The sequence below is a fragment of the Fonsecaea nubica genome, assembly GCF_001646965.1.
Source record: "Fonsecaea nubica strain CBS 269.64 chromosome Unknown Scaff96, whole genome shotgun sequence".
NCBI classification, from domain to species: domain Eukaryota; kingdom Fungi; phylum Ascomycota; class Eurotiomycetes; order Chaetothyriales; family Herpotrichiellaceae; genus Fonsecaea; species Fonsecaea nubica.
The window spans coordinates 80,808-103,816 of record NW_019173769.1 but is presented as its reverse complement, the minus strand read 5'-3'; the positions used below and the strand labels follow the sequence as shown (position 1 = coordinate 103,816).

The window sequence follows — 23,009 nt, the reverse complement described above, 5'->3', positions numbered from 1 at the left end:
TAACCGGCTGTGCCCCTGACTCATGACATTAATCGACCTGCTGCATAGAGAATGCAAGCAGACTTCCACACGAGCAGCCTCTCATCGCCACTCCCGTCGCACAATCCTCTTTCGCACGTTTCTCTCACCGTTAAACAGTTGCAGTCTGCCTGTGTGTTCTGCAAAGCTCGTAAGATCCGGTGTGATGGGCAGTTACCTGCGTGCAGTGGCTGCCGCAAGTATGGACGAGCCTCCAGCTGCTCGTTAAACGAGGATGGACAGGGGTTTGAGCGTGACTACGCTACCTACCTTCAGGCCCGCATTCGTCGGTTACAGGTTGCACTCCATAAAGACAGGAACCCGAGGCAACAAGAGAGTGCTCTGCGGAGAGGTCCGGTGCAGGAGCAACATGGTCCGGCCGGATTGATGCCGTCGTCGGCGGCCGCTTCTATTCAAGGTTCGTTGGTATATGCTGTCGCCCCGTAGTCTTCCTTGACAATCAGGTTCCCGGTAACTGACATGGACGTCGATAGGTTCTGAACCGGGCGGCAGGCCCAGCCTGGTCCAGAAGTCGCAAATTGACCGACTCATATCCGAGATCGGGGCTCTGCCCATTCTTGCCTCATCTTCAGATCCTTCTTGTCTTGACGGTCCGCACCTGGCGACCATCGTGCTGGCGGCAGCCTCCGAGTCAATCGTTGTGCCTTCAGTCATCGACCTGAACCACCTGGACGAAATTCGCGCCCTGCTCCCAAGGCTTGAAACCGCCAGAAAGTTGGCAAACCAGTACTTCGCGCGTGTGTACCCACGCCTGCCCTTCTTCTCAGTCCAGGGCTTCTGGACACATTTCAGGCTCGCCTACGACGACTCCACGTCTGGCTCATCAGTGCAGGATGACACGTCTCATGTCGAAAAGGCACCCCGACTAGCTGGCCAGGAGGCAGAAGATGGCCTGAACAAAGTAACAAACATCGGGTATTCGTATTTTACTGTCCTGGTCGTTTGTGCTATCTCGACAGCATCGCTCTCACGCAACGTCGATTCTGTGATATCGCGTAGAGCCGTTGAGACCTTCCTGGCAGCCCTGCGCTTTCGTGAGCACGCAGTCCTTCCGAACACAATAGCTGGGTTACAGGCAATCCTGTTCCTCATTCAATATGCTACTCTGAATCCGTCACAACTGAATGCCTGGTACCTGGTTGGGGTAGGTATGCGCATCTGCGTCGATCTCGGGTTGCACCAGGACCCTAGTGGTTCATCTATTCAGATGAGCGGCAATGTGCTGGAGACGAGACGTCGGTTGTTCTGGTCAATGTATTCATTTGACCGCTCAATTTCTCTCGGCACTGGTCGCCCTTGCGAAATCTCTGACAAGGTCATTCACGTAGATGTGCCCAATTTTAGCATCGGCTCTGAAGCTACCGAGGACGAAATCTTGGGATACAAGCAAAGATATCATGTCCTGAAACTCCAATCACTTGCATATGGAAAGCTGTACATGTCAGAGAGACCGGAGGATCCTGCCGAGTTGGTGGTTGAATTGTTGGAGCAGTTCCAGGATTGGGCTCGGAATAACCCTATATCCATGTCGGAACATGCTCGTATTCTGCTAAGGAGCGAGTGGTTGCAGGGTATGATACTCCTCTATCGGCCGTGTCGGGCTATCCAAAAAAGGACACCACAAGACCTCCGGAAACTGTGGGATGCGTCCCTCAGCTTCGCAAAGACATATCGTGGATTGGTGGAAGCAAATGAGATCTTTTATGTTCAAATCGCGTCAGCAAAGGTCTACACTGCCGGCCTTGCAATCATCCATGCTTATTGGCAATTGCGGCATGTTCAGGATGTAGGCGACGACCTACCAGAAAGCACTCAGGAACAAGCCAGCACCGTGGCTCCGCTACAATCACTTGATCTGTGGAGCGGAGTTGCGGATGTCAACTTCATGTTAAGATCGCTTTCAGACCGATGGGAGGAGGGCCGTCTTCTGGCCAAAAGATTCGAAAAACTGAGCACGGCCGCTATAGAGTTGCTGATGAGGCCGCAAACTAGACAAGGCGAAGATACGATTCAGGACATGGATTCGTGGATGCCTAACGAGGTTGTCCAGTTCTGGCGTCATTCGGCTCCGGCGAGATTGCATCTTTCAGACACAGATCGAGATCAGGATGGTGCGCACAATGAGCTGCAAGATCTGATCTCGGAGATCACTAATGTGAAGTCTGCGAGATAGCATACCACGCAGGTGAAACTGCTTTGCAATATACTGAGGGTCGCAATGTGACAAGGTGTTGTCATCATGTCATCTCGAGTCACCTTCAAAGTTCAAGGCACTCTTCATGTAGAAAGGCTCCATGGGATCGAAGTCACCAAAGGTGGCCATATCGTCATATGGCAATCGTCCAATGTTTCCAAAGTACTCGAAAGTCTCAAGTCCTTGGAAAGGGTCCTGGATTTCCATTGAGTTGTTCCAGTCCCATGGAAACTCTTCAGGCTGCATGTGACCAGACTCAAGAAGGTTGTCGGCGTGAAACAGGGTATTTGATGTTGACAGCCCTGAGAACGAGCTTCCAGTGCCAAATGCTCTGCCAGTCTCATCGTTCGAAGCAGAGGTTTGTTGACGCATGGTCTCTCCTGAGCTCTCTTCCGGAAGAGCTGGGACGAATTGCATACCAACCGAGTCTGCTCCAGGAGCACGCGGTTCGCTTTCCGACCTATGCTGGGCAGCTGCGTATTTGCTAGTGTTCAATGTCAACCAAGTATCAATAGCCGCCGATGGTAAATTTTGAGAGGGTTGTGAGCCTGCCCCGCGGGAACGAGATTGTAGAATGCCTCTGATCTCCCTCTCCATCACTTCTGATGTCTGTCGCGACAAAGTGACGAGGATGTCCCTTGCGCGGCTGACCTTTGGCCACGTCTTGATCATTTCATTGAGCACACTCTCCCATTGCACCAAGCAGCTCTTTATTGTGGTCCAGTCTCGCTTCGCCTCCACACGGACGTCGGAACAAGTCCGAAGGGCAAACAGAAGAGTGATTCCTGCTGAGAGCTGATATTGGAGATCCAGCCAAGTGAAGCCAGTCAATTTTGTATTGTGTCGAATGAACGCGAGCTGGATAGTGTTTTTGCACACTGCAAGGCAAGTAACGAGTTGGCTAGGGTCGAGCTCATGCCGGCTTGGAGATGGTCGATTCAAGAACAAGAGCGTATTGTAGTACCAGTAAGTCCACCAGTCAGAATCCTGAAGGCCGTCGTTCTCCAGTTGTCGACTTGTCTGCAGCCAGTCTTCCAAGCTGGCGGATATTTCGCTGGCCCAGGCATGGAGGTCGCCCTCATTACCTTGGTGATGTGTTTTTGTCGGTCCGTATAGTTTCAGCACCATCTGGCTCTGAATTCTCTGTAAACGCAGCCAATGCACCACCTGCTCACGTTTACCGACTGATATGGTCGAGCAGGGATACTTTACATCGATTGTTTCTTCGGGAAGAGTGAACGGGCGTCCGAGAATAGTGCTCAAGGTTCTGTCGAAGGAATAAGTGACCCAGAACAGACGTCTCTTTGTATCGATCACTCGATCTTCTGTATCAGGCTGAAAGTCGGGGTCTTGAGACAGAATTGAATCTTCGTTATGCAGTCCAAGGTCCACACACATCCTCGTGCAGAGTCCAGAGATATACCAGGTCGGTGTTTTGGTCTGGCTGAGCAAGGAGTAGAGAAGCAAAAGTAAAGTGCACTGCAACGCTTGTGTGTCCTTCCTTTGCAGAATTACCGGAAGGTCCAATAGTGCATTATTAGCATAACTCTCTGCTAGAGCAGCTGTGTGGGAATTGCTCCTAGAGAGACAGGAAAGAGAAATGGCAATCACCATTGTGAGCATGAATTGGGGCTTCACACGTGAAGCACCAGGGTCACCGGTCTGCCGGCTGGTGGAAAGACTCAAAATTTCTTGTGAGAATTCGTCCTCGATCAAGATCGGATACTGAACTTGGAAATGAGAGAAAAATATACGTGTGAGCTCTTGGGTGGTTTCGTAGCCTGGCAAAGTCGCCGGCTCATTAAATGTAGAACGTGATGTGTCGTTGGCAACCGGTGGACTCTCCTGGACAGAGAATGCATCCAAGTTTGGGTCGTTATGCCGAGCAGTCTCCAGTACAGCTCGTGCAATGTGTAACCCGCTTGAGTCTCCGAGATAGTGTGCTTCGCCTCGAGCACCTCCCAGATCGATCAAATCGGCTTGGATGCTTCCGATTCTACGTTCACGAGGCGCATATTGGCTAGAGGTTCCCAGCGTGGGATAGACGGCACGATTGCGCTGTGCTGCTTCAGCAGGCGAACCTTCACCATCACGGGAGGTCTTCGAATGGAGGCTTTCTGCATCTCTGACATGAACTGAAACATCCGCAAGCAGTCTGTCGTGTTCAAGTTGAAGTTGCTCCAACTGAGATTCTAGGTCGCAGATAAACTGTCGAGGAACGTTGGTTTTCGCACCCGGGTCGAAGTAGAAGCAGGGAGACTCTGAGCGGACGCATGGGGTGCAGCGTGGACGACCCGTGTCACAGCGTGTTTTCCGCGTCCGACAGCGATTGCAGGCCGGAATAGACTAGGCACAAGCCGTCAGCAGGAAGAAAGGTTCTCTTGCATCGGACGCAGCCTACGCGATGCACTGATGCGGTCGTCTGCATCGTCACTGGTGCACATAGTGCGAATACCTATCGGCAACAAAATATTCGGTCGAAGGACTCTTTGACAAGGACATGGACTGTTGAGTTCAAGATTGTTCGACTGACCAGGAACGCAGAAAGCCTGCAGGCCCAAGTTTCGGATTTCAGACACGTCGAGTAGAGAGGGAGGTCAGTGGCAGGTGTCATTTACCACATACCAACAACCACAGGGATCCCTAGGACAAACCCCACAAACATGCCTAGCCCGTTCATATTTCTCCGTACAGTACTCCTATCAGCCTCTCCACGTGACTGCGACGCCCACGTGGGCACGTTACTTCGTCAGTGCGTAATTAATATACTTGCGAGTTGCGCCATTGTTCGAGACTGGAACCTCGAGTAAAGCCTTCCAATAGGCAACATGGACCACGATGTTATGCGCGATCCCAACAACGCACCTCTGTCACACGTGGACAGTCTCTCTCTCCCCGCGAATTGTTCGCTCTGATTGGTGGAAGTGTCTATATGACAAGGGCAGTACAAGTACCTTTGATTCACCCGGCGATCAGCAAAGACCGCATCTTCAGCAGGTTCATTTCACGGAGTACAAGGATCCTAGGCTCAAGCGGCCTGAACGACACTGATGCTGGGCAGCCAACATCTGGCCAGCGCGGAGTAATAACATTTGTCGGCTTATTCTAGAAAGAATGACGCTGTAGACGCAAAAACTATGTTTCTGAATACCATGTCCAGGATCACAGATGATGGACATCACTGACCGTGTGGAAAGCTAGCGCGAGAAGATGCTTTCAACTCAATTGCGTCCAGACTACTAAGGGGGGCCTGATGACACCTTAGCATATGAAGCTACTCATCCTCTTCTTCTTCCGCTGCTGCTGCTCGGTCTTGCAGTGCCCTGGGCTTTGCCAGGACTCAGTCTAGCCGCCTCTTGAGTGGCCGTTGCGGCACTCCCTTTTTGTCCAACACCCTTGAGTCCCCCCTGTCCGTTCTTGGTCAACTCCTTTGCGTGCCCTGCGGTCGTCGGACTATTCCAATAGTAGACCACCTGGGCTGCTAGAACCGCGTTCAACGCAAACCCGGCAATAAATCCGTACAAGATCAACTTGTCATCCACTTCTTGAATTGTAGTGTAGATTCGACTGAGACTGCCAAACAAGTAGTTGAAGACGGCAAACGCAGACAACTGGCCTGTTCCACCCTGGCTATAGATCGTGAGGATCTGTGGCAGCTTACTAGCGATGCTCAGGGCACCAGCACCCGCCTGCAGACTGGTCATTTGTGCATTCGAGACAAGTGTGTCGGAGACCATGAGCGCATACACGGCACTACCGAAAGCCGCTAGAAAGGCGCCCGCCTGCGCGCTCTTCTTCGAATAGACCAGAATCAACACGCTAATCACCACATCTTGAATGGCGATAAGTGCGGTCTCGCCGTATGTGCTGAATGGAAAGCCATTGCGCATGTTATAAGCCAGGGATATGACGAAGCTGGTTGTTTCCAACAAATAACTTGTGAACGATAGTCCCTCCGAGGATTGGGACTTGACGAGTTTGATGATTTGGGGGACTTTCACGACAGATGCCGCGGTGATGATGACAATGCCCAAGGCTTTCGATATGGCCAGGGAAACGCATTCGGGATGGGAGGCGAAATCGAGGTCAAGGAGGAGGGCGCTGTGGCAGCTTTCGCCGAGGAGGTTGATGGCAAGGTCATTGATCGGGGCGGGTAGGTTGTGAGTGATTGGGATCAGGTAGGGTTTTAATGGGTTGAGGACAAGCTCCTGGACTTGGTCCATCGTGAATGTTCGATGCGACTTGACTTGACAAACTGGAGTAATCAGATCTGGAGAGACACGGGTAGTGGTTGTAGTACACTCGAGGGAGAGAAGTCTTGTTTATGATGCCAGGGTGGCCAGACATTCTCATGTCGAGGACAATAATGGAGTCACGTGACAACTTAGGGGCTTCAGCCTTGGTTTTTGCATTGACTGATAGCGAGTGAAGACTGTGTTGCACTATTTACATGACAAAAAGACTTGCTTACTGTTTCAGATGGTCAAATTATTGATACATAGACATTGTACAACTGTTCAAGGAATCTGCTTTACGCCTTGCGCGACAATTTTGGAGTTGTTACATGGGCAACCTTGTCGTCGGCGGCAGCAAGATGATAGGTCGCAAGCTGACCTTGGGTTATCGGTGAGGGTGCCCCAGCGAACTTGTCTTCGCCGTCTGCGTACTTTGGAAACGCGATCACATCTCGTACAGTCGCACTGTTCGTCAACATGGCCATTAGCCGGTCAAATCCCAGGGCAAACCCTGCGTGCGGCGGACAGCCAGAGCGCAACGCCCTTAGTAGATGGCCAAAATCCTTCACACGTCCAGGCTCCATCTTCAGGACCTCCCTGAGAACGAATTCTTGCATGAATTCACGGTGTATACGACAGGAGCCGCCACCAACCTCAACTCCGTTAATCACGAGGTCGTAATGATCTCCGATAATGGATAATGGGTCCTTCTTGAATGTGGACACCGATAGATCCTGATTTTGCTTAGGAGCCGTGAATGGATGATGCGTCGAGCAGATACCAGCAGACCCACCCTGTCCAGGCTCGGAGTCTTCTGTGGGCGAAAACAAGGGAAAATCCGTTACCCACAGTGCAGAAAATCCTGAAGGCGCAGGGATTAGACCTTCGGATATGGCGTGCTGATAGATGTCCCGACGCAGGTCTCCTAGAGCAGTAGATCCACCAGTGAACGGCTTACCATCGCGGCTATAAAGAATCAGGATGTCGCCCGGTTCAGGATCGAATTCTTCTTCCACTTTGGCTGCGCCTTCATGGCCAAAGCTCGCCAATCCATGCAGCGGTTTCAAGGGATCAAAGACCGCCACTCCGGGAATTCGTGCGCTGTCATTCGTATAGCTCGCTTTCGGCGACGTTTCCAAAAAGGTTGTTACAAATTTCTGGCTGTCTGCTGGTTCACATCCCTGCATGCAAATTTTCACCATTTCCACGACGGGGTCGTCAAGCGAAGTTACCATGCTCTTCACATTGGGCGAGAGCCAATGATCCACTCGATGAATTTCGGACCCAAGCCGGGTGTCAGGCTTGTCCGAACCAAACCGAGTCATCGCAGCGGTATATGTGAGCTGTGGAAAAGCCAGGTGGCGGTATTCCGGATCGGCCGATTCGAACTCGAACGCTGTCGAGGACGGCATTTGCAAAGGAGCGATTCCAGGCACGTTGGGCCAGACTGCATGGATGAGTAGCTCTTCCACCGCAGCCATCACGTCGGCACTACTGGCGAAGGCCATCTCGAGATCAAGCTGGGTAAACTCGGGCTGTCTGTCGGCCCGCAGGTCCTCATCCCGGAAACATTTGGCAAATTGAAAGTACCTCCAGATTCCCGATGCCATGAGGACCTGTTTATATTGCTGCGGACTTTGTGGTAATGCGTATGCCAAGCCCTTCTTTCTCGTGGGAACAATGAATTCCCGAGCGCCTTCTGGGGTGGACTTGAACAAAAGAGGTGTCTCTATCTCATCGAATTCACTGCGTAGCATATGTTCTCGTATCTTTCCTGCGAGGCGCGAGCGTAATCGAATGCGGCGACGGAGGTCCGAGTCCGTTCTGAATTGAAGGTGTCGCGACTCTGGCGGAAACACTGTATCGCATTTTGCGGTGAGGTCAGATGGAACTCCATTGAGAAATTTGTAAGAATCTGCTCTGATTTCCACGTGAGATATGAGGTCGATGTCTCCAACATAGGGGTCTAGTGTTCGGACAATAGTATCTGGCTTTTTCTTTTGTGGCGTCGCAGACTCTCCTGAGGGAACCCGCTGGTATACCTTCTTGGGTCGTGTCAACCGTGGCACAACGGTCCCCGAGATCCGAATGGGTGTATGAGGACGAGCGGCTCTGAAAATGCTCAATTGTCCTTCGGAGACTTCTCCATCATTTGATCCTTTTTCTTCACTAGACCCCTCAGCGTCTATGTGACTTTCCACCGATGGACTTGCTCCGACCTTCGCAGTGGAAACAGAATGGGGGAAGATGACTTGCACGGCAAGCTCTAAGCGTGGATCGACCAGTTGGATGAAATCGAAGCCCTTGCTAGGCCTGTGAGAAGTAATATAGCCATATAGCTGCACTTGGTTCTGGCTGTCATCATCAGGAGCAGGCGTACTCGGTAATGAATCGACGTCGGTCTGGCATAGTTTATTCCAGGCTTGACTGGCTTCTTTGGAAGAAGAGATCCCTGCTAGAGTTAGACGCTGGCCAAATCGCCGGTGAGGCACTGTCTTACTGGAGAAGTTGTATCGCCTGATATCGCCGTTACTGGTCTGCAGTCTTTGATCTTGTTGCCGGTCACGACGGGCGGAAGACGTAGAATATGCAAGTCTCTGAGAAAGACATGGTCTGGTGATGGCGCGCTGGGTGGACGCGAAGCCTGCGCACCACAAATGAGTACGGATATATCTCGATATCTCAATGTAGCTCCGTCGGAGGTGAGCTGAACGTGTAAGTGATCTCTGGACCTCCATCGGCTGCTGCTGCTGCACATTCAAAGACCCATTGATGTGGACGATCCAAAAGAAGGATTTGAGTTGGAGAACCTGCGCTGATGGTCCGTGTGCGCCAACCTCCAACGGCCGCCTGCGCACAAAATTCTCTGAGTCGCACTCTGTTTTCTTTTCCTTCTTCATCCTTCCAAGTTTTGAACAAGTGAGTCCCTTTGATCCGCGCTTTGACAAGTATATATGCTAACAACACCTCAGATGATGAAAGCCTAGCGTGTATTATACGATTCGTTTCTGCTGCAGGCGGCAGCAAGCCCTCTCTTCGGAGCTCAAGTGGCATGCTGTTCGAAGTGGTCAGAAAACAATGAGATCGGCGTTCGGCACACCCATCTTGTTACAATTACGGACGCGATGAAGGCATCTCTGACTCTCAGTCTTGGAATGGATCTACTCGATTTCCCGCTGATACTTGTGCCTGGTGCGCTTTTATCGGACTTTATTTTGCCTCGAGCTGCTCTTGGATCAGCTGTTTGACCGAGTCGACAGTGTCGGTACCGAATCGAAGCTTTCTTCCATGAATGACCTCCACGCCGCAAGTGCAGCTTTCACCTCCTGCGTCGAGCCTCCGAAAGCGACCCTCACATACCCGCGAAGAGCTCTACTGTCTCCGAAACATTTGCTTGCGGGACAGAGAAGGATCCCAGACTCCTCGAGTAACCTTGAACAAAACTGCTCACTGTCGATGGGCTTTCCCATCTTGTGGAACTTGAGCATTACTGTTGTTCCAGCTCGTGGCTCGACCCATGAACATGACCAGTTGTGCTCTTCGACAAATCCTTGCAGCAAGCCCAGGTTTGTTTGGCATAACCTGATGTTTCTTGCTAACAACGCGTGAATGCACCTCTCACTCAGGGCCTCTGCAGCAACCACCTCATCTAAAGTTGATGCAATTGTGGACTGAAAACGCCTAGTTCCCCTACAGGCTTCGAGAATCGCCCTGTCTTTCGTGGCAATCCACCCGGCTTTTATTCCTGCTAAACCGTATGCTTTACTTACCCCACCTGTCACGACGACTTTCTTATAGCCCAGGTTGATCGTTGAGGGTGGAAAATCATCGTCGGATGGCAATATCGAGTGGAAAAGAGGCCTGTAGGTCTCATCCGCCAGAATAGCTATTCCCTTTTCCTCTGCCAATTCAACGAGGGCCTCGAGAGCGGGTTTGGACACTATCGCACCTGTAGGGTCACAAGGACTTTGGATCGCAATCAATTTTGTATTGTCCCTGATCAATGTCTTTAACTCGTCAATGTCAACCGCCCACTTTTTCGCTGGGTCTGCGTTCCACCAAGTGACGTCCACGCCCAGAGATGCAGGTATCTTGTAGAGCAGTTCATCAACAGGGTGTTGGCAAATGACATGATCCCCAGGGGTCAGCAGCGCGGAGAATACTGTATAGTCTGCAGCAGCGCCTCCGTTGGTAATTATAATATCGTGTTCGGTCACCCCCGCAGAGCGCGCAGAGTATAGGGCTGCCAGGTTTTTCCGTAGATCAATGCTGCCCAAGCCAGTATCGTTCCCTTTGAGTTTTACTTCATGCAATTTCAGGGCCTTTTCGGAGCCCGGTCTGTCCTCTGAGATGTCAAGTAATTCAGATAAGGAGATGTTGGAGGCGGCCGATGATGAAAGGTCGTGTTTGGCTGAGGACAGATACTTTTCGTTCCACTGTTCTCGTTGTCAGTGAGAGCATTGTTCGACGAACTGCTGGTAATTCCTACCTCGATGGCTTCAAGCTGCTGGAACCCGGCCATGTTCCCTGTGGGAACGACACAAAGCGTGTGCGTACTCGATTGAGAATGATTGTGTGACGGTGCCGTAGGAACAAACGTCTGAAAAGAGTGCTCTGCACGACTGAATTCTTTTCATTTCCAACTGCGGTGTCGCGGAAATACCGATCCGCCGAGTGAACATAGCTGCATAGTCAACTGCTCCCCACCTCGACAAAGTGCATTTGCGACATCTCCAACTCTATGCCCCGACCTCGTATGTCGTACCTTAATTGACTAGCTGACTAGGTACCTTACCAGCTTACTTAGTCTTAGCCCCAGACTGGATGATGCCACGAGTGCCAATAACTGCCGGTAGCTTACGATTACAACGATTGGGTGCAAGCTTACAGCCGTCCTTAACTGGATAAAGCTCGGCCCATTGGTCCTAGGCTCAAAGGCCAATCCCCGGTATCAGGTCTCCCGTCCCCGCCCGTACCATACAGGAACGTGCCAGCAGTTGTGCATCGTGCTGTTGCAACTTGTGTTGTGCTGCGACGTTTGGACCTTTCCAGTTCAGATCCTCCCCTTCCCGCGGCGGACTGCAATGGTGTGATATCTTTCGACTCCCATCCTACATCCTCTGTCGCATGTCCCTCCTATCATTCTTGTACCGACAGTCGCCCTACCTAACCTTCTGCCCTCGAGGTTTCTACCGCCTTGACTGGACAAGCTTCCGTTGACAGGCACCAGCCACACGATCTATCACCTCCACACCTGCACGGCGGACGATATCGCCCGGTCCATCCTCAATGAACCTCCATGGCATTGCCGCCGCCCTATTACTTGTCGCACCGGCATGGCTCGCGACGGCCTATCCCAATGATACTTCGCGGGCATTGATGCAAGATCCCTTCCTCGATCTAGTCGACGGTTGCCCTCCATGTCCTCGATGCTTCGACTGCCACTACGACGAATTCAAATGCCTGCAATTTGCAAGCTGCAGCAGCGCCAACGGGAAATGCGTGTGTCCTCCTGGCTTCGGGGGAGACGACTGCGCGGAGCCGCTGTGCGGTTCCCTGGTCGATGGCAAGAATAGATCACCAAGAAGAGGCGATAAGTGCGATTGCAGAGATGGCTGGGAGGGAATCAACTGCAACGTGTGCACTTCCAATGAGGCATGTAACGCAATGATGCCACTGGGTCAGGGTGGGGTTTGTTATAAAAAAGGTGCTTTAGTCCACGAAAACTACCAGGTGTGCAATGTTACCAACAAGGCCATTCTGGACCAGATCGATCCGCGCATACCAGAGGTTACCTTCTCCTGCAACGCTGAAGACGCTACCTGCAACTTCCAGTTCTGGGTGGATCAAAAGGAATCGTTCTACTGTGCTCTCGACAATTGCACTTCCACATATCAGGACACGAATGTTCGCAATACGACAAAATATCAATGTCAAAACATAAAGTGCTCTTGCATACCAGATCGGTTCTTGTGTGGCGAAGATGGCTCCGTCAACATCGACGAGTTCTTGGAGCAAGAGATCAAGGGGCCAGCTTCCTTCTACTCGCAGCATACCTATGGCGGTAGCTCTAAGGATGGCAGTCGTTTCGAAGAGCCGGCCATGAACAACTTGATATCTATGATATTCGGCGATGAGTATATCTCACTTCAGTGTCGGGCAGGCGAATGCCTGTATGAGACGGAGGTGCCTGGATATACAAGACCTATCAAAGAGATCAACACCCCTTTGATTGCAGGAATCATCGCCGGTTGCGCCCTCTTTGTCGTTGCCGTCACACTCATATCGTGGTACCTCTCGAGAAGAGCAGCGCTCAAGCGATGGGGAGCCATTCGACTAGGTGAAAATGGTGAAAATGATGCCTCGCTATCAATGATCAACCACACCCCGATGTCTTTGCAATTTGAGAACGTCTCTTATGGTCTGAAAGGAAAGGAAATCCTGTCTGGCATTTCTGGCATCGCCCACCCAGGCCAACTCACAGCCATCATGGGTGCGTCCGGCGCAGGCAAGTCTACGTTTCTCGATATTCTGGCTCGCAAGAATAAACGTGGGACTGTCTTGGGCCATATGTATGTCAATGGCGAGAAGATTCTCGACGGGGAATACCGAAATGTGGTGGGCTACGTCGACCAGGAGGACACCCTTTTGCCAACTCTGACCGTCCATGAAACCATTTCCACCAGTGCTCTCCTGCGACTACCAGCTGATATGGGCATTTCTGTCAAGGAGCAGCGAGTTATCGAAGTTATGCAGCAACTCGGCATTTATCACATCAAAGACCAAGTGATTGGCTCGGAGGAAGGAAATGGTCGAGGTATTTCCGGTGGCGAAAAGCGACGGGTTGGTATTGCTTGCGAGCTTGTGACAAGCCCAAGTATTCTCTTCCTCGATGAGCCAACCAGCGGACTCGACGCCTTCAACGCTTTTAACGTAGTTGAATGTCTGGTCACATTGGCCAAAACATACAACCGGACCGTCATTTTCACCATTCATCAACCTCGCTCCAACATCGTGGCTCTTTTCGACCAGCTCATTCTTCTTGCCAAAGGTCAAACCGTCTACTCTGGTCCCTTTTCAAGCTGTCAATCATACTTTGATCATATTGGTTACTCCTGTCCGCCGGGTTTCAATATCGCGGACTATCTGGTGGACCTGACAATGCACGCCAGTATTCCACGTTCTCCCATATTCGAGGACGTTCCGAAGGATTTGCTCGACCGAGACATCCCGGGAACGGAATCAAGCAGCACGCGGGCTGTGAAGTCCATTGCAAGTGTCTCAAACGTGAGCATGGAAAGCCCACGCGAACCCTCGACTCGAATAAAACCAAAGAGGAGGATTTCGCTGAAACAAAAGCAGGACCGGCAATTGTTTACTCGAAAGAAGGCTTCTGGGAGCGAAACTCCGCCAACACCAAAGACTGATGATGAAGACACTATAATGGGAAGGGCAACTGGCAGCATGCGGAGCTGGCTACCCCTGTCGAAGCGAGATGGGTCCAACCCGCCACCCCTTTTGGAGGATCCTGACGACATACCACCAGACGCCAACACCGACCTCGACATTCTGGTGACCAGTTTCAAGAACTCAGATGTCGCTCAGACGATCCATGACGAAATCACAGCTTCAATTCAAGCTGCATCGGCGGCAAATGGCCACGGTGGAGAAGACGCTGTAACCGAGCCCGTGACAGGCTCGATTAAAGGCTTCCGGCGAGTCAGCCTTCCACGACAATTTTTAATCCTATCCAGGCGGACTTGGCGGAACCTGTATCGCAACCCTATCCTGATGCTGACCCACTATGCTGTTGCTATTCTGCTGGCGGTATTGTCAGGATGGCTCTTTTACGGCGTCACAGATGACATTGGCGGGTTCCAAAATCGACTAGGTCTCTTCTTCTTCCTGCTGGCATTGTTCGGTTTCAGCGGCCTGACAAGCTTGAACGTCTTCAGCGCAGAGCGGTTGATCTTCGTTCGAGAACGTGCCAATGGATACTACTCTCCGATCACTTACTATGCTGCGAAGCTGCTCTTCGACATTGTACCGCTCCGACTCATCCCACCTATCATCATGGGCATCATCATCTATCCAATGTCTGGACTTCTCCCGAAGTGGGGCGTTTTCTTCACCTTTATACTAATATTGGTGCTCTTTAACTTGGCTGCGGCGGCAATCTGCTTGACGATTGGTATCGTGTTCAAAGATCCCGCTGTCGCCAACTTGATTGGTAGCTTGGTGATGTTGTTCAGTTTGTTGTTTGCTGGCTTGCTCCTCAATCTCAACCATGATAGCATCCAAAAAGCAGCACAGTGGCTGCAGATGGTAAGTATCGGTCATGACCTTTGGTGGTGGTTGTGCTAACGGTCGACACAGTTATCCATCTTTCACTACGGCTACGAAGCTCTAATCGTAAACGAGGTCGCAAAGCTGCGTCTCAAAGACCACCGGTACGGCCTGGACATCGAAGTACCCGGAGCCAGCATTCTCAGTGCCTTTGGCTTCGACAATCTGGCACTGTGGAACGATGTCATCGGCCTGGGTGTCTTTGCAGGAGCATTCATCATCATCGCATACATAGCCATGCATTTCCTGCTTGTTGAGAAGAGGTGAAGAAAGTAATGAGGGGATTGTCTGACGATATCTCATTGTTGTTATTGGAGAATCTTGCATTTGCTGGCGTCCGAGGTACATAAATAGATGAGTTTGGTGGAAAACGGATCATGGAGGCTGTAAACAACGGATATACATATACGACTAATATGATTTGGACCGCAATATCTTGCACGAGCTTTCGCAGGATGTAGGATTTCTCCGATATTATGAGGGGCGGCCAATCTCGGAACCGTGCGTCTCGAAACGCAGGGTATGAGACCGACTGCCGCTGCCCGATCTCGGAGATGGTCATTATGCGGGGAGCCGGACCCGAAATCTCCATCCGTCGTTCTTCGGCAACCCGACTCCTGAAGTCCTGACCAAACTTGAAGAAAACAAACTTATTTTCACAACACGGGTGTGGATCAGTAACTGGCAATTGAAGCTCGAGCATTCTTCTCAGTGTTTCTCAAGAAGGACGGATACAATGACTGTCCCTTTTCGCGCGTGTTCTCGCTGCTGCTTCGCATCGGTAGCGACGGGCAGCGGTGCCCGCCTCGGAACAACCACCTCGCGAAGCTTCTCTTCGTCTCGGACGAGACTGAGCTCACCGCCAGCGGATCCAAAGGCTATAACTGAAGCGTTTCTGTCCAAATTCTCCAAGGGACAGACGTTCGTGCGCCGTCAGCTGCTGGATGCGAATCAGATCCGCCTCTTCTCTCTCACTCTGGACCGACCTCATCTGTGGCCGACTAGCTCTACCAAGACGCTCGAGGAGGCGGAGCCTGTCGAGGGCACTCCGATTCCCCCAGCTTATCACATATGCTACTTTACGCCAGCTCAACTACCGGGGATATTGGGGCTCGACGGCACGGACGCGAGTTTCAACCCCAACGCTCCCTTCACGAGACGCATGTGGGCTGGCGGATCATGTCACTGGCCCGGTGCTGATCCCAGCTCAAAGAACCAGGCGCTCTTGGTGGTGGGCGATACCGTCACCGAGGTTACCAAGGTCTTGAGCTGCGAGCCCAAGGTCATTGGCAAGACGGGCGAGAGTATGTTGCTCGTGGGCGTGGAGAAGGAATTCCGCAATGGGAAAGATGAGCTGTGCGTCCTGGACCGGAGGAATTGGGTTTTCCGGGTAGCCCTCGACCCTTCCAAACCTGCTCCACTGGTTCCCAAGCCCAAGGAATTGTCACAGGGGGAGCTTGACAAGAGCGTCGAGGGCAAACTCTGGCGGGAATATAGTCGCGATGAAGCAACGCTGTTCCGGTTCTCGGCGTTGACGTTCAACGCGCACAGAATTCACTACGACAAGCCTTGGGCAACGGATGTGGAGGGTCACAGGAACGTGGTCGTCCACGGTCCGATGAATCTACTCGCCATGTTGGACCTTTGGCGAGATGAGGCCAGTGTTGTCCGAGGGGAGGGTGTACATTATCCCCAGACGATCGAGTACCGGGCTACGAGCCCTGTATACGGCAGGGAGCCTTACCGGGTGATGATGAACCAGGAGGCGGTGGGAAAGAAGGAGGCAGAGACGAGGGTGATGAGTAACGATGGGACGGTGTGCATGAAGGGGACTGTGAGGGATTGGCCTTCGAGCAACTAAGGGCGCAGCCCCCACCGACAAAAAACAAATTGAGTAATCGGTGTGAAGAGATCCTCGACGGCCTCTTACGAAGGTGGCTGTTTGGCTCGTGTCGCTCACCAACCCGAAATGGGAGCGGAGATTCGACGTCTCTTCGGGATGAGCCATCTAGGCACAAGGATTCTGTTGGGGCAAGTGGCTGAAAGTTGTCGATAGCGAGGGCATGGCAGAGATTTGTTGTGGATACGGCGGCTTTGACCTGCCTGTTTGGTTTGTTCTTCATCGAGGGAGCTGGTTCTGAAGAGGGTGCATGAGGGTGTTGGTGATGGAGGTGAAGAATAGAAAGGCGCAGGTGCGCGGGTGGAGATGGAAATGCTCTATCCAGTCCGAGTAGTTTGTTGGGTACTAGCCAGACATTCAGAGCATGACGGGCGTAGAGGAAAGAGCCTAAACAGCCCAAAGACCCTGAATCCAACTATGCAAACACCCCCTCCGGGTGCCCCTAAGGGGATATGGGGGCGCTATTGGGGGGCAAACATCTGTCTTAGTAACCCTGGGGGAATCTTTAGGCCCTTTCTGGGCGCCAATGATTGCCGGACACAGGCGGTGCTACCCTGACGGAAGTCGCCATCCGCTTACCTAGCACGCCTCAGCACGCCTCGGAACCTGGTTCTGCTGTAACGAACAGGCCGAGCTAGCGGAGATCTGCTTAAGCGCCTCTGCCCCTCCGCACTTTCTTCGCTCATCGCATCCCATTTCCATCTCATCCCATCTTCGATCATCGCATTACTCCTCCCCTTGCAGCTTCATTTACGTACAGCCCTCGGCCACCACCACCCTGTCCATAAGGAAGCAAACATCAAGCTCGTCAGATTTCCTCGCCGTTCTTTTAATCCCACATCTCCCCCTCTACTCGTCCTCTTCTGCGACATCTTCCAGTACCTCTCGCGATGACAGTCACCTGATCTCCGGCATCGGCATGATTCCACAGACTCCTTCGCTGACTGTCCCTCCAGATAGTTCTGCTCAGCAGCTGTTGCAGCTCGGGAAGCCCTTCGTTGAGTTTCCCCGTTTCAGCATCCTCTCTCTACAGGCAGAGAAAGACCAGAACGGCAACCCCCTTCCCTTCTCTGAGTGGCTTACCAGACGCCTCCAACTAGGACAGCCTTTTGTCATTGCCGAATTCGACAAACTCGACACCTGGCCAGGCTCGGGTCCTCATAATGGCGACCAGCCGAGTTTCAGCATCGAAAGGCTGATCGAACTGAGCACCAAGAAAAACATTCCCATCCGCAATTGCAGTACTGGTCGGGATCTGTCATTCACGCTCAAGAAGTTTGCCGACAGCGCTAGGCAGTCGTTTCCCGAATTCCAGAACCTCTACGCCAGAGACTTACAATGTCCGCATGAATGGCTCGAACAATGTCGCCGGATCCTGCCCACAGAGGTTCAATGGGGTGGGCGATTGGATCTCTTCCAGTGGCTCCCACAGTGTGCGAGGAGTGAGGTCATGATGGCCTACGTTGGAAGCGAAGGGAGCAGCTCAGGGTTCCATCGATGCTTCTCGAGCACGGTCGCCTTGAACTTACTCGTCGAGTCGGACGACCGTCCTGTGGTGTGCATTGGCACTGACTTTGACTCGCAGAAGAAATATGACGCCTTCATATCTTCTCGTGGCGCGTCACCTCATTTAGACTGGCTAAACCTGGGGTCGGAGGAGCTCTTGAAAGCCGACTTCCCCCTGTATGCCTACGATCAACGAGTCGGCGACCTCGTCGTCTTCCCTCCTGCCACGGCCCACCAGATTTGGAATCCTGCCACGCTTTCGGCCAAGCTTGTCTGGAACATCCTACATCCGCTGTCACTTGAGGTGGGATTTGAATACGTCCAAGCACCTTTCAATCGCCTCTGCCATCCTGATGTGGCTCGAACCAGCCTCTCCCTGGCATGTGCTATGCTATCTCTGGTCCAGGACAACCAGACAGTGAGGAGCTCTCCACTTCCACTTCCGCCAGATCTACCTCTCCTCTCACGCTTGTTTCGTCAAATGGTCCATGACGAATCCATAATCGACTCTGATCCTGTCACACCAATGACTTTGGTGCCCATCCAGCAAGGGACAATTGCGACTTGTAACTTTTGCAGCACGGCTATCTGGAATCGGCACGTGCGATGTACTCAATGTGTCGATTTCGATCTCTGTCTCCTTTGTTATCTCAATGGCCGATCTTGCGATCACTCCCAATCCTACGCATGGGCAGAGCTGGTGTCGGCGGAACAATGCACGAGGGTTCTCAATCGGGCTCGGGAGATTCTAGGATTCCAGCCAGAAGAGCCGCGCACACTCGACAAGCGCAAGACCCTGGGGACGGCGGTCAATGATCTGATGCGCGCCAAAACCTCAACCACCAGTAGACTGTGCCATCTCTGCCGGATCGATCACCAAGAATGGAAAGGGCGGCGTTGCGACAAGTGTACTGCCTTTTTCTGTTATCGAGGCTTGTTCCGACATTTTGATGAGTATCCCTCGGAAGTTTTGCGGCACAAGGAGCTGTGGACTTGTCCCAAGTGCACAGAAACTTGCAACTGTCGATGCTGCCATTTTGTGACAGCGTACGTCAAAAGCGAAAAGCCTGCGAGTAAGCGAAGAGTGAAAGCTGCCGACCCTCGTGGGAAGGTCATGGGCTTCGCAGACAATGTGTTTGATCAAAAGCGTGGAGGGCGGCGAGAATCCAGCCACAGTGGCTTTGGGGCCGGACCTTTGCCCAGCGTCGCCCAGATCACAGGCAAGAAGCGGGCAATATCTACTTCGGCAGATTCTGGGCCAGCGACCCCGCTGAGAAAGATGGAGTTACCAACACCCGAACCTGACTTCTCCGGTAGCAGGCTGGCATTTTCGAGAGAAGGCTCCGAGTTTTTGACGGATGGGCCTTTCGGAGGCGTCAACGGGACACGGCCCGCACTGCTGCCGAGTATGAAGACATTCCCCGACATGGTCAGTCCCACCGATGAGAGGCATTCCCGAGTGAGTAGCTCGCCTGGCATTGCATCCCTTGCCTCGGCAGCGATCGGCTCGAGTCGTATAACATCTAACATGCAGAACAATACTCTTCCACCGATGCTTGGACATCCTCCTGCTACCAACGGCATGTACCTCCCACAGCACACTTCCAACGGCAGTTTTGGCACTCCATCGTCTTCCGCCCCAACTGCATCTCCTACAAAGACTGTTACCTGCTCTGACGAGACTGAAGCTCAAACTGCTGCGCTGGATGCGTCAATAGCAGAATTGGAAGCGCAGCTGGTCAAACTCAAAAAGTATGAGAGAGAGTTCATCGCTTTGGATCTTGACGATAGTCGGAAGATGCTAGCAAACCAAATGGCGGAGATAGAGGGCCAGATCAAGAGAAAGAAGTGGGAGAAGGGCCTCCTTCTTATTGAGAGATTGAAGAAGGAAGGATTTGGTGGCCTCGCGGCTGTGGTGCGCAAAGAAGTTGAGGTTGGGTCGATGCTCGGGGGCCTCCAGCACGATGGTTAAGGTGGCAGACATGTCCATGACTGCTTCACCACTCTGCGCGCTGGTTTTCGTCGACCATGCCACTGGGATGAGCCGGGTTTGGCAGGTCTCACAGGGTGAAGTTGGTGCTTTCATGCGTGGGGTCTGGTTATTCGGGATGATGAACTCTGTTATATACCCACGGAATGGATACTGTTGATAGGACAACGTACATGGCAAAAAATATCATGCACAGCTTGAAACATCAGTTTAAGGCCGAGGCTTTCAAAAACAGAAGAATAGCGATGAGCCCATATACCGTGAGTGGTACACCACGGTTAGCACGAATATAATAGCTTCTCCCGATCTGGTGAGAAACAAAAATACCCCATTCATATCAGTCGAGGTATCTGCGAGATCCTTGCGAGGCACGTACGTAGTAGGGTGTGGTGGGATCACGGGTGTTCTCTTTTGCTGTTGTTAGGATTGCGAATTATATATGTATGTATATGCTCTACGGCGTGGAAAGTGATTCGATGATCTGCACTGTGAATAGGGCAGGGCGATCTGGGGGGAAAGAGAAGGCGTGAACATGTCTCAAGGGAATGTGAATGTGGCACAAGGATCGTTGAAGTATACACTAACTATACACAAAATCTCCATCTATCCACGTGCTCGCTTAAAAATTCCACGACATGGCGCTGCGTTCTATTCGATAATCATGCAGATCCTGGCGAATCCTTTCCTCTTCTTCAGTGGCTTCTCGGCGTCGATAACCTCCTGCAAGCCCGTGTGCATGTCCACCTCCATCGGGTCCCACGCCCACTTGTCTCCCCAGAACACAATCCGATGCCCGACGTACATGACGAAGAAGATGGGGATTCCGATGTAAGCGGTCAAGAATGAAGACGCCGACCACTTGCTGGGGAAGAAAACGGTAAAGCCGTTGATGAGGCAGAGGATTGTGAATGCCACCATGGCGATATAGGCTCCCCAAGGTTGAAGCCAGTTGCTATATATGGGCTCGATCCCTTGCGCCTTGCAGGCCTTCCGAAAGCGGAGATAGACAATCATACAACATACCCAGCTCGTCATACCCCACGTGTTTGTGAGATTGACAAACCAGTTGAAGACCGTAGAGCCATTGGAGGCGACGTTGAGGTATGCAAGAGCGCAGAATAGGGACGAACAGCCGACCGCCATGTAAGGGACACCCCAGCGATTGCAGGCTTTGAAGATTCGCGGAGCGGAGCCTTGGACCGCAAGCGAATAAAGCGCGCGTGAGGAGATGTAGAGGAAGGAGTTGCCGGACGACCAGGCCGAGATAAGAATCACGGCGTTGACGATGGACGGGAGGGTGCCTATACCGGCGTTGGCGACAGCGACGACGAACGGCGAAGATTTGGCCCCAGCCCCGCCGTCAGTCAAGCGGGTGTCATCGCTGGGACAGGTCAGACCAATGGCCAAGACACTGAGGACGTAAAAGATCACCAGGCGGTAAAAATACCGCTTGGAGGCAAGGGGTAGGTTGCGTCGTGGTGATTCCATTTCCCCGCCCGTCACGACCAAGAGTTCGGGAGCAAAGGTGAAGGGGAAAACAGACAGGACCAAGGTTTCCCAGAAGGAGACAAAGCGGCCTGTGTCGCCTCCGACGATGTAGGGATGTGCTGCGCCAGGATCGTGCCAGTATCTAAAACCTAGACGATCATGGCTAGGTCCGCCACCCCAGAAGAGGATGAAACTGAGGATGAGGAGGCCAACCATCAAGATGACTTTGGTCCCGGCGAACCAGAATTCCGTCTCGCCATAGAATCTGACAGGGAGGAAGTTGAGAGCGATGATGACGACCAGCATGATTGTCATCCAGACGGCGATATTGACATTGTTGGGCCAGTAGTCGATGACCAGGCCGGCGGCGGTAATTTCGTACGGCACGAGGATACCCAGGGCGTACCAGTAGAGGTAGCCCAGCGCAAAGCCCATGGAGCGAGAAACGTATCGGTAGCCGTAATAAGACATGGTTCCACCGTGGACGGGGAGGTAGGCGGCCACTTCGGTGATGGCGGTAACGACGCAATATACCAGAAAGGTCATGATGACATAGGCCGCCAATATGAAGGCAGGACCACCGAGAGCAAGCGTTGCACCGGAACCGACGAAGAGACTGTTGGAGGTGGTAGAAGTCAGCCCACGACCTCTGTAGAGAGAGAATTGCCCGAAGTCCAACATACCCAGTACCAATAGTTCCGCCTAGAGCAATCATTTGAGCATGTCTGCTCTTGAGGCCACGGTGAGTGGTGGCATATCGTTCATCGAGCAAGTCGGCTGCAATAATTGACTCGACGACAGACGACTTTCGTCCCGTCAAGGAGGCATTGTGGCCCTTCTCATCGACGATACCTCGGCCTTTGACTGGTTCAATGCCCTTTTCAGGGTCGTACTCGACGTTGTCCGCCATAGCCACGTCAAGGTTCTTGCCTACCCGGCACTGAGGCTTCCGGTTGGTAAAGGTCTAAAGAAGCCCTTCTCACAAAGCGATGGCCTCTTGTTGCAGGGAGAAGCCAGAAGAGATGGAGGGGGAGAAGGGGAGAGAGGGCGGTGCATGGCCGGGGAGGAGGGTCTGGTCGACCTCTTTATAACTCGACAGGATCATCTGAGGTGGTAATAGCAGCAGAGGCATTTTGGTAGCAGTGCCAGGGATAAGGCTTCGAGCTGACTGCCCTGGAATGGATTAGGATCAAGACCCAACGCTCGTCTGTCAGTGGTTGTTGATAACGGAGAGTGGGAAGGGGAAGTCGAAGGCGAGGTGTAAGACTGCGCTCTGGCGTCTTGGCTGCAAATCCCCCCCAGTTGGTCTTT

The 23,009-nt window shown here is 52.4% G+C and overlaps 9 protein-coding genes across 9 annotated transcripts; 4 read left to right on the top strand and 5 right to left on the bottom strand.

Annotated features, from left to right (window-relative positions):
- Positions 1–51: 51 nt before the first annotated feature.
- Positions 52–2,212, top strand: AYO20_09847 (hypothetical protein; the record flags this gene model as incomplete). The annotated part of the gene is made up of 2 exons (XM_022648115.1): positions 52–436; positions 513–2,212. 2 exons carry the CDS (start codon positions 52–54, stop codon positions 2,210–2,212), a joined length of 2,085 nt encoding a protein of 694 aa, XP_022495941.1.
- Positions 2,213–2,281: 69 nt separating this feature from the next.
- On the bottom strand, positions 2,282–4,677 carry AYO20_09846 (hypothetical protein; the record flags this gene model as incomplete). The annotated part of the gene is made up of 2 exons (XM_022648114.1): positions 2,282–4,494; positions 4,635–4,677. The coding sequence occupies 2 exons, from the start codon at positions 4,675–4,677 to the stop codon at positions 2,282–2,284; spliced, it is 2,256 nt and encodes a 751-aa protein (XP_022495940.1).
- Positions 4,678–5,511: 834 nt separating this feature from the next.
- AYO20_09845 (hypothetical protein) lies at positions 5,512–6,456 on the bottom strand (the record flags this gene model as incomplete). The annotated part of the gene is made up of 1 exon (XM_022648113.1): positions 5,512–6,456. The coding sequence occupies one exon, from the start codon at positions 6,454–6,456 to the stop codon at positions 5,512–5,514; it is 945 nt and encodes a 314-aa protein (XP_022495939.1).
- A 308-nt stretch (positions 6,457–6,764) lies between these two features.
- AYO20_09844 (aspartate-tRNA ligase) lies at positions 6,765–9,368 on the bottom strand (the record flags this gene model as incomplete). Its single annotated transcript, XM_022648112.1, has 1 exon — positions 6,765–9,368. The coding sequence occupies one exon, from the start codon at positions 9,366–9,368 to the stop codon at positions 6,765–6,767; it is 2,604 nt and encodes an 867-aa protein (XP_022495938.1).
- Positions 9,369–10,158: 790 nt separating this feature from the next.
- AYO20_09843 (hypothetical protein) lies at positions 10,159–10,990 on the bottom strand (the record flags this gene model as incomplete). The annotated part of the gene is made up of 3 exons (XM_022648111.1): positions 10,159–10,179; positions 10,239–10,904; positions 10,958–10,990. 3 exons carry the CDS (start codon positions 10,988–10,990, stop codon positions 10,159–10,161), a joined length of 720 nt encoding a protein of 239 aa, XP_022495937.1.
- Positions 10,991–11,757: 767 nt separating this feature from the next.
- On the top strand, positions 11,758–15,081 carry AYO20_09842 (hypothetical protein; the record flags this gene model as incomplete). Its single annotated transcript, XM_022648110.1, has 3 exons — positions 11,758–12,127; positions 12,185–14,793; positions 14,845–15,081. The coding sequence occupies 3 exons, from the start codon at positions 11,758–11,760 to the stop codon at positions 15,079–15,081; spliced, it is 3,216 nt and encodes a 1,071-aa protein (XP_022495936.1).
- A 469-nt stretch (positions 15,082–15,550) lies between these two features.
- On the top strand, positions 15,551–16,675 carry AYO20_09841 (hypothetical protein; the record flags this gene model as incomplete). The annotated part of the gene is made up of 1 exon (XM_022648109.1): positions 15,551–16,675. The coding sequence occupies one exon, from the start codon at positions 15,551–15,553 to the stop codon at positions 16,673–16,675; it is 1,125 nt and encodes a 374-aa protein (XP_022495935.1).
- A 958-nt stretch (positions 16,676–17,633) lies between these two features.
- On the top strand, positions 17,634–20,192 carry AYO20_09840 (hypothetical protein; the record flags this gene model as incomplete). Its single annotated transcript, XM_022648108.1, has 2 exons — positions 17,634–19,065; positions 19,267–20,192. 2 exons carry the CDS (start codon positions 17,634–17,636, stop codon positions 20,190–20,192), a joined length of 2,358 nt encoding a protein of 785 aa, XP_022495934.1.
- Positions 20,193–20,858: 666 nt separating this feature from the next.
- Positions 20,859–22,608, bottom strand: AYO20_09839 (hypothetical protein; the record flags this gene model as incomplete). Its single annotated transcript, XM_022648107.1, has 2 exons — positions 20,859–22,314; positions 22,382–22,608. The coding sequence occupies 2 exons, from the start codon at positions 22,606–22,608 to the stop codon at positions 20,859–20,861; spliced, it is 1,683 nt and encodes a 560-aa protein (XP_022495933.1).
- Positions 22,609–23,009: the final 401 nt, after the last annotated feature.